The sequence below is a fragment of the Setaria italica genome, chromosome IX (genome assembly GCF_000263155.2).
Source record: "Setaria italica strain Yugu1 chromosome IX, Setaria_italica_v2.0, whole genome shotgun sequence".
Taxonomy (NCBI): domain Eukaryota; kingdom Viridiplantae; phylum Streptophyta; class Magnoliopsida; order Poales; family Poaceae; genus Setaria; species Setaria italica.
Window position 1 is genome coordinate 47,266,862 of NC_028458.1, and position 14,013 is coordinate 47,280,874.

The 14,013-nt window shown below is 50.0% G+C and overlaps 3 protein-coding genes across 5 annotated transcripts in view; 2 read left to right on the plus strand and 1 right to left on the minus strand.

Moving 5' to 3' along the window:
• Positions 1-32: 32 nt before the first annotated feature.
• Positions 33-1,996, plus strand: LOC101770281 (probable calcium-binding protein CML27). 2 transcript variants are annotated; one of them, XM_004984437.3, is made up of 2 exons: positions 33-718; positions 1,697-1,996. In XM_004984437.3, exon 1 carries the CDS (start codon positions 117-119, stop codon positions 684-686), a length of 570 nt encoding a protein of 189 aa, XP_004984494.1. In that variant the 5' UTR covers positions 33-116; the 3' UTR covers positions 687-718; positions 1,697-1,996. The 2 variants fall into 2 exon arrangements, with proteins under 2 accessions (XP_004984494.1, XP_004984495.1); XM_004984438.2 differs by having other exon boundaries at positions 33-714.
• Positions 1,997-2,487: 491 nt separating this feature from the next.
• On the minus strand, positions 2,488-4,271 carry LOC101770953. Its single transcript, XM_004984439.3, has 3 exons — positions 3,836-4,271; positions 3,511-3,746; positions 2,488-2,862 (listed from the first exon to the last, which is right to left on the minus strand). The coding sequence occupies exons 1-3, from the start codon at positions 4,043-4,045 to the stop codon at positions 2,670-2,672; spliced, it is 639 nt and encodes a 212-aa protein (XP_004984496.1). The 5' UTR covers positions 4,046-4,271; the 3' UTR covers positions 2,488-2,669.
• Positions 4,272-11,899: 7,628 nt separating this feature from the next.
• The window catches only part of LOC101771346 (flocculation protein FLO11), a 6,756-nt gene continuing 4,642 nt past the window's right edge, over positions 11,900-14,013 (plus strand). The window contains exons 1-5 of one of the 2 annotated variants that reach the window (XM_004984440.4): positions 11,900-12,049; positions 12,829-12,982; positions 13,316-13,501; positions 13,575-13,686; positions 13,783-13,816. In XM_004984440.4, coding sequence (XP_004984497.1) covers positions 12,912-12,982; positions 13,316-13,501; positions 13,575-13,686; positions 13,783-13,816 — 403 coding nt within the window. In that variant the 5' untranslated portion in view covers positions 11,900-12,049; positions 12,829-12,911. Of the gene's footprint in view, positions 12,050-12,486; positions 12,721-12,828; positions 12,983-13,315; positions 13,502-13,574; positions 13,687-13,782; positions 13,817-14,013 lie in introns of those variants that run through there. The other variant, XM_012842730.2, reaches the window with a different exon arrangement.

A 14,013-nucleotide genomic window follows, 5' to 3' on the forward strand; every position in this document is an offset into this window, starting at 1 on the left:
TCTACCATACCGATGGAAGAGTTCGTCCACATGAGAAAAATCCACCCCTCGCATTTGCAACGCCCACAAACCGCCGAAGAAAGGAAGAGAAAGGGGCGCCGCGAGTCCACGCGACGATGGAGAACGCCGCTCCTCCTCCCGCCGCCGCGAAGCCGTCGCTGTCCAAGAAGCCCTCGCCGTCGTTCCGCCTCCGGAACGGCAGCCTCAACGCACTGCGCCTGCGCCGCGTGTTCGACCTCTTCGACCGCAACGGCGACGGCGAGATCACCCTCGACGAGATGGCCTCGGCGCTCGACGCGCTCGGCCTCGGCGCCGACCGCTCCGGCCTGGAGGCCGCCGTCGGGGGCTACATCCCGGCCGGCGCCGCGGGGCTCCGCTTCGACGACTTCGAGTCCCTCCACCGCGCGCTCGGGGACGCGCTGTTCGGCCCCATCCCGGAGGAGGTGCCCGAGGAGGACGACGAGGGGGACATGAAGGAGGCCTTCCGCGTGTTCGACGAGAACGGCGACGGCTACATCTCCGCCGCCGAGCTCCAGGCCGTGCTCAAGAAGCTCGGCCTGCCAGAGGCGCGGAACCTGGCCACGGTGCAGGAGATGATCTGCAACGTCGACGCCGACCGCGACGGCCGCGTCGACTTCAGCGAGTTCAAGAACATGATGCAGGGGATCACCGTGTGGGGCGCCTAGCTGCAGCACTCCTGCGTCGTGTTGCCATGTATGTATGTATCTAGGCAGCGCTTCTCTTCAACCCGGTGCTTCTTCTTCTTGATCGCGCAGTGGATTCGTCTTGTTCTTGATTTTGCTCCGTTTATGGTCGTAGTCTTCAGAATTTGGGGCAACAACAAAGCCCCACAGGCATTGTTTCCTGTTCTTGATTTATTTAACCACATTATATTACACATGTAAGAAGAACGTTGACCTTGACCGCTTCCCTCCAAGTTGATCTTCCTTCACTTTCTTGGTGCTTTCGCTCACCTATGCCTCTCCCTCACTCTATCGGCGTGTCTACATATTCAGATGCGTCACTTGAAAAGGTTCTTTTTAGAAAACATAGCAGTTTCGTCATTTGAAAGCGTTCCTTTTGTATATACTTTTGCCCCTCATTTTTCCGTGAATCAGTGTTTAAGTGAATGAATTAGCCAAAAAAAATAAAATAAAATAAAAAGGCCTGGTTAATGAGCCATTTTAAAATGTCTACTTCTCCGGTCCTGCAAACATCTATAACTATGTCCATGACATGGTTTTTTATTCATAAGCTACTACTTAGCAATAACACAACTCATTGCAAGGACTCTAAAGTTCTTTATATATTCATCATTGACATACCAGCATAACCCACATGCATGCGCAAAAATGGAGTCTTGGCAGCTCCACATGGGCCATGTCTTCCCATGGCTACCTACTGAGCACGTGAAGATCGCTACACCAACCAAGCAATTCTTTTCTTCAGTGCCAGCAAACTAACCGAATTTTCAAAGAAACCCACTTCAAGACTGCTGCACCAGCCAAGCAAATGTGTTTCTTAACCGGCAGCAAGCTAACAAAACACTCAAAGAAACCCACTTCTCCACATGCTTGCATCATTGCATGATGTGCAGCACTTCATGCCTGCACATCACTTTCTTCTATATTATGATTACCATTTTCAGCTTAATTTGCCATGAATCCTTGGGCATTAATTTCGTTTGATTCTGCAGGTTCTGGAGCATCTAAAGACTGGAGGAGCAACCACAAGATCAGTAACTTGTGCCAAGTTTTCAAGTACTATGGGTTGTGTTAGTTTGGTAGCTTGGGAATTAATCATGTGTGTATCGTCAGAATGCAGTTGATGACTCGTTATTTCAGTGTGTTCTAAGTTCTAACTGTTGTGGTTATCTCCCCCAATGATGTAGGTACTGCACTTCTGTCGTGCGTCCAATGCTCTAATAAGCTTTCTGAACATTAGACATCCAGTTTATCTATCAACTGAATTATTATGAACATGCTGATTTCTGCTATGATCTACTTTTCATCTTTCTTGGCATGACTAACTTCATACCATTACACGCTTTTAGCAACAAAGCGTATCTTCAATAATTATCAGCGTTTGGTATATCTATAAAACCAGTTAGTTGTATCTATGTGTGCCTATCTGCCTGAGCCCAATTCCATGGTGATTTAAAATTGACAAAATGGCAACAGATTTTCCTGTCGGTTTAGGCCTTGGATATGGCTATTAGTAGTGCCGTCATACTATGAGCGTTTACGTGGTTAGTCTTTCCTATTATGACCCCCCTACCCCCCAACCCACCCCCACAAAGAAAAGAAAAGAAAAGGAAAAAGAATACACCTCTATTTTTATTTCAGGACAGGAAGCAATGTGAATAAAATTTTACTTATTTGTGACTCAGAGGTATCTTTTTGCCTGGTAGACTGAGCAAGTGGTCAGTGCCTTGTGTTATAACCTACACAGAAATGTGCATCTATCAAGAAAAGATGCCATCAGCCATAACAAAACCATGACTTTCTAAAAAAATTGGTGATTATTTGGTATTACCAAAGCTCTGCATCTAATTCAGCTAACTGTACTCGTACAACCTCAAGTGCTACATACTCATCATCAAAATTAAATTACATTCATCACTTACATGGAAGAAATCTTACATTCCTCGTACAGATTGCTGCTTATCTCTATGCCGTGCCATTGCTGGACTTTGGAGGCAAGAAGGGCTTCCACCATCCAAACTCATATTTAGGATATGGAGCTGTCCATTTCTCAGGCTTGTCAAATTTCAACTCAACAGGGTTAGAAGCCAATGCCTCTTCAACTGATTCTGCGTCGAACTGGCCTTGTAAGACCCTGTCTAGCCTTAACTTCATGAAACTGTGGAAGTGAAAGAAAGGAATGAAGAACATTAAGGGTTCAGTACTGCACGACTGCCACATCAGCTGAAAAAATGGACAGAAATAGACCAAAAGGTAACCTGCCATTGATCATCTCAGTGTGTCTTTAGCTTATGAATTATTTGTCTATGACTAGACATATCGATAGCAGCAGGACAAAGATGGTGGTGGCCACTGACATCATGTTAGGATGCACATAGTCACAGCCTCACAGATATCATAAGGTCAGCACATTCAAAGGTCACTTGCTGATGAGTGTGGACCGAACGTAACTATGTTGCAGGATTACCAAGGGCTAATGCTGTAGGTATACCCACATTTCAAGTGGTGCCATTGACTGTTGACAGTAAACATATTACAGCTAGATGGTAAGGTGCAATCAGATGCGAACCGCACACCAAAAGCCAATGCTGGCCATTGGAAGATGCTGATTGTCTGACAATTACAATCGCAGGCATTTTTTAGATTTGCAAGCTCTATGAGCATGACACTATGACAGTGGCATATTCACACGGCGCCATAATAAAGCGATCGCTGGCTTTGGAGAAATCACGAGGCAAGGCAAGCATATACATTTGGCCATTTGGGTGGTATTTAAGCAGGGCTTGTTGGATGCATAGACACTCACGTGATCCAGTTGCCGTCGTTGGAGACAAGCGCGACGGCGGGGCGCTTGAGGCGCTTAGTGATGTTGGGGAACCTGTCCAGGAACTTGGGCTCGATGACGAGCCAGAAGTCGCGCTCTATATCGCGCTCGGCGTAGTTGCGCAGCTTCTCGGCGAGCTGCTCCTGGAAGTGCTCCTCCTCGTCCAGCATGAACTTGGCGTTCGCCACCAGGAAGTAGTACGTCTTGGGCTTCTTCTCCTGTCCGCGAACGCCACGTCACAACAACTGAATTCTCCGCGCATATGCCATGGAGTGGTGTGCAACAAGAGGGAATCAGGGAATCATACCTGCTCGGGAGGCTCGTGGGAGCCTTGCTGCTCGGAGTCGACGGCGACGGCTCGGCGGAGACTACCAAAGTGCCGCGGCGGGTGGGAGACGGCGACGGAAGGGGACGGACGGGTGCCGGGCGCGAAGCAGGCGCGGGAGCGGGGCAGCGCGGTGCGGGGCGGCGCGGGGGCCGCGCAGGGGCGGAGGGAGAGCGTCGCGGGAGCCACCATTGGCTCCGGTCTCGGCTTGGCTCCGCGCGGCGCCGGCGGTGGAGTCGCGGTGTCGGACCGAGCTGAAGTGGACTGGGCGTCCCGGACCCGGAGAGGATAGAGGGAGGGTGCGGACTGCGGAGGCGGAAGGCCGGATGCCGGAAGCGGAGAGCCTTATCTGCAGCCTGCAGGGTGGGCGCAGCTTGGGGCACTTGGCGAGTGTAAAGGTGGTTCCACGGACTCGTTTGGCTCCCGGTCACCTCCAATATTTATTTTTAGCATATGTCACCTCAAATATTTAGATACTAATTACGAGTATTAAACACAGAATATTTATGAAACTCATTATACATATGGAGGCTAAACGGCAAGATGAATCTATTAAGCCTAATTAGTTCATGATTTGACAATGTGCTGCTACATTAACTATTTGCTAATGATGGATTAATTAGACTTAACAGATTTGTCTCGCTGTTTAGCCTCCATCTGTGCAATTAGTTTTATAATTAACTTATGTTTAGTTCTCCTACTTAGCCTCCGAATATTCGATGTGACATAGACTAAACTTTAGCTCGAGAAACCAAACGCCCCATAAAGTAGTTCACGTCACATCGAATGTTTAGATACTGATCAATAGTATTAAATATAGATTAATTATAAAACTAATTGCACGGATAAGACTAATTCGCGAGACAAATATTAATTAGGCTTAATAGATTCGTCTCGCGAATTAGCCTCCATCTGTACAATTAGTTTTATAATTAACTCATGTTTAGTATTCTAATGTTTAGTATTCTAATTAGCACCCGAAAATTTAATGTGATAAGGATCTCGATTATCCGAACACCCAACGATTGAAATGAATTGTAATGGGCCGATTCTGCAGGGTGGGCGCCTAGCTTGACCACTTTCATTTGGGCTATCTATCAGGCTTAAGGGCCGTAAGTACCGATCCATCAAGAAGAACTTTGGCCCAGATGTAAATCACTAATCACGCACGACGCAATATCCACCACATTCTCACGAACATGATTGACAGGAGGGAATTCTTTTCTTTTAGATTTTGTTTTAGCTGAAATTTTAAAGCGGCTCGCCAGTCGCAGCAGGAGTTAGCACACGCCAAAATGCTGCTAATTTCTCGCGAGTATGTACAGTGTACATCCATTCCCGGCAAGGCAAGCAGCGTGGCCACGACCTGCGATATTCCCTGCATGCCGGCACCTGTTTACCCACGTCATGATTCAGGTGTAAGCATCAGGAATGATGAATCATGATGTGCCTCCGGCTTGTCGTCCATGCGACCATGCCGTTCGGTGTTCACTGTCCACACAATGGCTTTGGCCTCTCGTTACCACCAAAATCTTGGTGTGGCCATGAGCCCATGACTTGATGACCCACCTCTTTTAATTCGCTCCTCGACAACGCATAACATGCCACCATCTCCTTCCTTGTACCAAGAAAAAAAATCCACAGGAGAGGATCAAAGACTATTCAAAAAAGGTGCGCACGGCCGCGTGTCCGTCTGCATGTAACTTGGCGGCTTGTTCATGTTACAACAAGGGTGCGGCATCGCGCGAAAGCTTGCTTTGCTTGCATCGCCCCTGCTGCGCATTCCATGCGATCCGGCTTTGGTGGAGCGCATTACGCCCTCAGAATCACCATCATCACGTACACTGGCGGAGCTTAGTGAGGACCAAAGAGGGCCATGCCCCCCCCCCCCCCCCCCTCTTAATGAAGTGTTAAATTTTACTGGTTTAAGCCCTGATAATATGCTAATCCGCCTCCTCTCCTTTGCATTTGATGTCTTATTGCCCCCTCTCTTTTCCTATCCTAGCTCCGCCACTGATCACGTATAGGCCGTGAGTGCCTTCTTTGGTTGGTCAGGCGCGCTGCCGCGCTCGCCTAGCTTGCGTCACGGTGAATTCCATCGTAGCCGAAGCCGATCGATTCGCTGATGCAAGTATTGCGAAACTTCCCTTGCACGCGAGTACACGGCTGCACATCATATCCATGCCCGGCAGCATCTATCGGTCTGTCATGCACTCGCACGCAAGGCAACAGCAGTCGGCACTCAGCAGCAGCGACAGGCACGGCTCATGAGCAAGTGCATGGGCATGTGGCCACGGCGGCAGCACTACTGATGAGTGATCAGCGACTGACCTCGGCGGTGTCGCTAGCCAGGATTACGCTGGCCCCACGTGCAGGCGGACACGCACGGCCGCTGCTTCCTTATCGCCTACGCGTCAGTCCCGGCCCAACTGCCACCACTGCTGGAGTGCTGGAGCGCTGGCTTTAGCCTTGGCCCTCGGTGCGTTGTGGCAGTTGGGCGGTGGCCGATCCATGCGTCCATGCCGCTCCCGCGGAAGCTAGCGTCACCGTGTTTGCCATTAACATGTGAGCCCGGTAGTAGATGGAGAACCCACAGATTTTAATTTCGGGGATTTTACTACTATAGGTCAGGGAACAGTTTTAATTAAATTATGTACGTGCATACAAATTTAATGGCAGTGCACGGCCTTTCGATGCGTGGAACCGTATCTTGAACAGCTTCGTGCCTTCAGCAAGCTTCTCTCCTCGTACTAGCTACTGTACTGCACATGCCATCATCGTAGTTGTTGCGAGTTGCGACTCTTTGAGTCTTAACACCACCTTTGTCTTTGTCATATGTACTGTGCATCGAGCCATCACACATCGACCGCCGGCGCAAGCAAAGGCCAAAGGAGCTGGTAGTGGTAGTGGTAGCCTGCTGGTAGGAGCGAGCACGTTAATATGCCGCGTAGCCTGTCGGTGGAAGCAAAGCAACAAAGGATGCCATTAGCAGCGACCTTTTTGGCTTTTTCTCGCGCGCACCACGTCACCACCCCCCGCGGAGAAAAAAAGCGTGCCGCTTTGAGTAATCAATGGCCTGCTGGTGGCCGATCCGTCCCGAGTCATGCTACGACGACGCGGGTCGCGGGATGTTACGGACCGTCCGATCCGTGCATGGCAATAGCCAACAGCAACGTCTTAACGCTGCACACGCACACAACGGCCGCGGCCGTGGTCAATTGCTCCGGACCTGCAGTACCACTGGCTACTAGCACGGCACACCGTGCTGCCGTTTTCCGTCACCTAATTCTAATCGAACCTGAAGCGGTCGAGCCCGGGGAATTACTCATGTTCTTGATTAATTGTGTGGAGGGTGTAGCAGAAGCTTGAAAAGCATATGGCTGCTGCTTGCACGGCATGGGCTAATTAATAAGGCGATAAGGCTACCTACGAGGCTGCTATCTCGTTTTTAAAGGCCACTCCATATCTTGACTGAAGCACAGTGAACGACTTTCTGAGTAAACAACGGAACGCTAAAGTGTAGACTCCACCAAATAAAGCGACTAGCAGTGATCTGACTACGACATCGAAGTGTGTTCGAGACACTAAACTAGCAAAGGTTACGTACATGTACATAACCTTTTTCTTCCAGTAAAGGCAGTAAATTACTCACCATGCACGCACCTAATCCAGGATTACCCAGGCTATTTTATACCTGTACAGAATCGTTGCTGCAGAGTGATGATGGCTTTCCAGGAGCGCAGCCCATGCATCCAAATACCTGCAGCATCCAGGCATTGCAGCGGGTAGCAATCACAAAAGACGATACCCATTGCCGGGTGCTATTTTGCTCCAGGCAGCTACCTTCTGTCAATCCCCTCACATGGCGGCACATGAGGTAGGCCAACGCTTTCGAGGCCGGCTTTTCCAACCCTCCAGCTATAGCCTATAGGGGCGTTTCTTTCTCTGGGACTCAGAGGAGGCTCTAGATGAAAAGCTGGAACGGGTCATAAGTTCTTTTCACATGCATGTGCATTGCGCAACGTTCAGGTTCGACCTTATTACGGCCAGAGGGGCAAGATGCTCACAACTCGCTATCTTGATGAAACACGTTATTCTGACTTTAACTCGTTAACGCCATCAAGAAAAGAGAGGAGGGCGAGGATCTACTGCATGCCCATGACATTCTTCTACTGAATGCGCCGTGTCGAATAGTACAGCAGTGTCCATTGTTACATTTTACACCCTATACCAATACTAAAAAGAACAACACTCTTCTATATCTGTCTGCCATTCTAATTAGTCAATTACATCTAAGCACATGTTTTTTTCTTTAAGAGAACACGTTTTTTTTCCATCCACCGCTTAGTTAATAAAAACTTCATTCTGGTAAACATGGTGGCAGAAAATAACCATCGCGTTAGCGAAGGAAAAATGGCTCAGCTTTCAGATGTGGCATTGTTGCCGTAACGCAGGATAAGCTCAGTGACGACTGCAGTAGAGTGCAGTGCTAACTCGCGATAAGTAAAATTTATATTGTTGCCCATATTCCTGGCATCAGCTGGGCTCCCCGAAGTAAAGGAAGAGAGGCATCGGGCGCTCCAACAGTAAGGCTTCTCCCAATAAAACACCCGGCTCCGTGGACACGCGAGTAAACAAAAGTCGAGGGGAGCAGCTAGCCAGACATGGCATGTGCGGCCGTGCGCACCGCAGCGGAGCGCAGCGCACGATTTCCGCAGTCCGTGTCCCAGCCCCCACCACGGCTTGTTGTGGCCGCGAGTTCTTCTCCCTGGCGGGCCGGCGGGGCCAGCTCCTCCACCGTTGCAGGAGGAGGATCCCGTTCCGGCCAGCAGCCGGAACACGGCATACGCTGTTGCTAAATTTCAAAACGGAGCCGTGCTGTTTATACGGCCATGATTAACGTTGTCTGAACGCAATTACGCCTAACAATGCCACGAACTACACCCTAGTGGGTATACGGCCAGGACGCCCTTGATGAGTTGATGCGCACTGCACACCTCACATCCCAGCGACGGAGGATCAAACGGTCACATTAGGTAGACGATCGCTGCGACGGGGACCCTCCCCGCGATCATTGCGGCCTGAGGTGTGTTTGACCTCGTGCCGCGCCGGTTTTCGTGTTCATGCAATCGTCGTCACATCACAAAGTTAGGGCAGCCGAGACACGGATGAGCGAGCCCGCCTAAGACAACTTTTTTTTTACGGTCCGGGGGGTGTGTTTGTTGAAGGCTCCCCCACCTGAATTTGTCACTGCCTTTGGCCGAAAAACTTCGGCATAGTAGATATTACAGAAGTTCGGAGGGTTTTGTGGAGGGGATTTTTCACGTGGTTGTGATTACACGGGGGAGAGCAAATTACACCAGGATTCTACGATGGGAGCGTCCGCCCGCGGCAGGCGGGATGCCCATAGCCGTGCATCTTCTCTGCACGAACGTAGGATGTTGCTGAGGCACGGTTGTTGCTCGTTGAAGACGACGCCGTTTCTGTGTTTCCAGAGGTGCCAACAACAGAGGAAGGTACGGGTGCTGCTGCGGGAGGCTGCCGGGCAGAGGGGCGCGCCACAGCTCTCGGACCGAGCTCTGCTCTGGCTGGGCGATTCCAACATGGGCCCTGAAAGCTGAAGACGTTGGACAGGCGAAGATGATGTGGTCCGCCGTTTTGTCAGGATGGCTGCACAGCTCGCACGTAGCCTCTTGAATGATGTTCTTCCTCCGCAGGTTGTGGCGTGATTGTATCCGGTCTTGGACAAGGAGCCAGATGAAGAACTGGACGCGCGGCGGGGCTCTGTTCTTCCACACGTAGGATGCGAAGGCGCATGTCTCCGGCTCGGCGGCGGCCATCAGTGTGCGGTACAGAAGCGAGGTGTTTAGCAGCCCCTGCGCTCCTTGCAGCGGGCAGGTACGGATGTTGTCTCCAGCGCTTAGGTGAGCTTCGGCCAGCAGTTCATGGAGCTTCTCCTTCTCCGCTGCCCCGGTGCGTGTGAGCCTTGGCCGGAGGAAGCCGTCGATGCCCACTTGGAGCACCGCTCTCAAGTCTCACCGACACGGCGGCAGTGGTGGCGTGGCTATAGAGCGTCGGCAGCCTTTCAGACAGGGGTCCTGTTGGGAGCTAGGAGTCGTCCCAGAACGACGTGCTAGCACCATCCCGGACCTGCACTGTGCTGATTGTGCGGTACGTCGGTAGGAGCTCCCGCAGGGAGTTCCAGTGGCTCCCCGCGACGTCGCCCTCCAGCGTGACGAGGTTGACATGCTGCCTCAACCAGCGCGCCCAGGCCGAGCTCGTTGTATGGAACAGCCGATGCAGTAACTTGAGGAGGAGACATTGGTTTTGGAGTCCCAGATTTTTCAGTCCAAATCCGCCGAGCTCTTTTGGAACGCAGGCATGCTCCCAGGTGACGAGACATTGTGCTCCGCTTGCCTTTTCTTCGCCTGTCCATAAGAACGCCCTGCGTTTCGTGTCGAGGGCCTCCGGAGCACCTTTCGGCAGCTCCATGGCGCACATAGCGTAGATCAGGAGATTGCCCAAAACGGTGTCCGCCAGCACCGCGCCCCTAAGACAATTAAACCGCTGAAGGCACGGCAACGTCCGCACACCCGCACGGACCAAAAAATTTACGACCCCGGATTTTGTCAGGCAAGCGGAGCGCTCGGCTCGCACATGGACGGAGAGCCGTGCGGCGGCTGTGGAGTACTATGGACGGACGCGTGGTCTTCCTGATTTCCGGCGGAAATCAGGAATGGCGCGGCGAGAGGTGGTTTGTTTAGGCCCCGGCGGCACGTGGGCAGCAGGCAGCACGGCAGCAGAGCACCGCGCGCTGGGGCACACGTCCGCTTTGGCGACTGACGATGGGGAGAGGCCGAGAAGGGGAGCGTGTGGTGGCGTCGGATTGCTAGGCGGCGCGCGGCCGTGGACCGTTACGGAAGGCGACGGCGGCAGTACCTCTCTACCGGTCCTTGTCCGGGGGATGACAAATCATGGCTCATGCCTCATGGCGAGGAGAGACGGACGATAGGGGGGAGAGGACGGTCTTTACCGATCCGAGGCCGGGACCGCGCCGTGCGCGCCCGTGCTAGAACCTTCTCCAGTGTGAGCACTGGATTTTTTTTTTTGATAAAGTTGAGCACTGGACTGGTGGTGTGGTGTCATACCCCCTCACCACTGCTCCGTTTCATTCTTTTCCCAAAGGGTTTTGTCCCAGGTTTTACATTAATCCTGGTACGTTTGTGGCAAAACTGGAAGCAATTAAAACCAGAGTTTCATAGTATGCTTGGAACAAAAGGAATAGAAATAGGAAATAAAGGAAAGAAAAAAAAGAACAGACTAGGAATGGAGTGAGAAAACAGATAATGGAAAAACACCGAGAAAATGATACGGGGGATGTGCTTGGGATGCAGAAATCCGTACCACATGAATTAAAACCCCCACATACCTAATGATGGGTTGAATCAGAAAATATATTCCTAATATGGTATAAGAAAAAAAATGACATGTTAGTTTATCTAACTGACACTCGACCACATAGAGTCAAGCGCAAGCATTGCATGGAAATTCCCATGAGATTAGAGGTCTTTTTTTTTTCTTCCTGCAGCACATTCGAGCTTGCCGTTCTGCTGGAAAGGCCTTGTTCGATTCCTCTATTCCGAACGCATGCACGGCATTTTTCCAAATGGGGCCTCAGCTCTTGCCTCTTTTTATATGCAGAGCTCAACACTATTTACACTACTACCGTTTTAAACACAGAACTCCGTCCTTGTGATTTTTACAAATCTGTTGTGTGCTGGATCACCTCAAAATTCAAAGACAATCAATAACCCGGTAATCATTTGGTCCATACTGCTGCACGGAACGCCTCCCACCGACCGACGGCCCGCTTCCTTCCTACCGCACTCAAAACCCAGGGCGCACTCCACGGAACGGAGCACACGAAACAACACCAGTGGCAGGACAGTAAATATCTGCAAACCACAGTGTCAATTTCCCACTCCATACCTCCGCCATTTAAACCCCTGCTTCCCCACTTGTCCCTTTTCCTCGCGTCCATTTCCACCCATCACTCCCCCCCCCCCCGGCTCCCCGCTCTGCTCCGCTGCAACTCCCCAGAAAAAGAGCTCCGGGAAATTTCCTATTAGCATTTCGAATTCTCGATCTGGCTTGCGGCGGCGCCGGACCGGATGCGGGAAGCCGGCGCTCGATCTGGTGAGGCACCTGTCTGCCGCAATTTTCTGGCGTTTTTCTGGGTGTTTTGTGCGGTTTCCGGGGGGCTTTGCTTCGGCTCGAAGCGTTGGGGGTGGGTCGGCGAGCGGCCGCTGTCGCCTCTGGATCCGATTCCTGTCGGCTGGAAGCTCGCAAATCGTGGCGGGTTGCCGCTGGATCTCTGGGGCTTTGGGTTTTTTGATTTTGGATTTTGTTGGTTTGGATTTGGGGTTTTGGATCCGGGAGGTCCCGTGGTGCCGAACAGCTTCCGATCAGTGAGGGATTTGGTTTTGTTTATGCAATGCGGCCGTTGCTTTATTTGGTACGACAGGTGGAAGATCTGAAGTTATGGTATTAGAATTTATCCTTTCGTTTTACCCTTTGTAGTTATTTCCTGGTTGTCTGATCTGTGCTCATGAGCTGAGTGCATGGACTGCGAGCATGGAGACAGAAGCTACAAGCATTTTGAATTTGGTTAAACTCGGCATTGGATAACTTGATCGTTTAGTAATTTGTCTGCGATTGTGATCCTGACAAAGGAGGCTGATGTTTTCAGTGGTTTTGGTATTTAGTTCAGTAACTGTCTTCTCTACTTGACTACTTATTCCACCCCTTCGTGTAGAAAATGACTGGTACAGATCTGATACTGGGAGCATATATGGTTATATGTTCTGGTACAATCGCCATCTGTGGCTTGGCATTGGTATTTCAATCGATTCATCTGGAACACGTTTCCTTGTGCCAGATTGCTGAGCTTTATCTGTCCTTCCTGTTGTTTGCAGGGCATTGAAGTCGGGGCAGGAACTGGCTGTGTTTGGATGAGTTGTAGTATTGAAAGTGGCAACTATTCACGGTTGTGAGCGAAATGGACAGGAAAGTTGCTAGCAACGTGGAGCTTGATTCTGCTGTCTTCCAAGTATCCTCGCCTGACAACAGGTGAACACAGGCTGGATTACATTGGTTGCCTATTTATGCAGCGCTTGATTACTGTTTCTCCAACATTTGCTTATAGGCCCCTGTTTGGAATGTACTTCTTAAGATTTTTCAGAAGGTGTCCTAACTCTTGTGATGCTCTAGCATTACATATACTCTTACCTTCCTTTCCCATGAGAGGGGTTCACATATCCTCGAAGTAATTGTGCTTCAGTTTTCATAGTTCCATCTAGTCAAGTGCAAGACTACTTTTCCCTGTTGTTATGCTAGGATATTGTGATTAACAATTGGGTATAAAGCTTAACTCTGCTCTCTTGTGGAATGTTTCATGTATAGGTATGAGGCAATTGCTTGCAGTAAGGGGAATACAGAATTGATAGCATCTGGTCCTTTCGATCAGTTAGTTCTGCACCTGGAAGATGCCAAAAAATTCCAATCTTGTACATCAAGTGGCACTTTTAAACTCTTATTGGCTGGGGATGGAAAAGGGTCTTCCTGGTTTACCAAGTCCACCTTACAGAGGTAATTTGCAGCCTTTCTAGTTGCTTATATTTCTGTAATTGTTAAGTATGACTAAATTTAGCTGCCCCACCAGATTCTTGCATATCATTAATTCATCTGATACCTCAAAATCGGTCAATGGGGTTTTAGACGAGATGTCACAGCTGGAGGAAACCAGAAAGTTTCATCAATCGCTCTATATTAAGGTATCACCTGTTTGACGAAATGAAATATTCCAGCTAACTTCACTTGAACATTTGAATGCACATGCCATTAATAATAGAAGTGCATTTGTTTTGCAGGAGCAACAAAATATTACTAGTGGTGCTTTAACAGGTACTTTCAATTAAGCATCTGGTTCTTTCATTGTTATTTGTTATTTGAAGACCATCACAACCTTTTAATAAATAACAGATGTGCATGCATTATAACCTCCCCAAGGTTTTTTTCACCGCAGCGGTGTGTTATTGGTGGAAAAGAAAATCGGCGGCAAAACCTGGCAAGCATAAAAGTATACAGATAAAAAAGAAAAT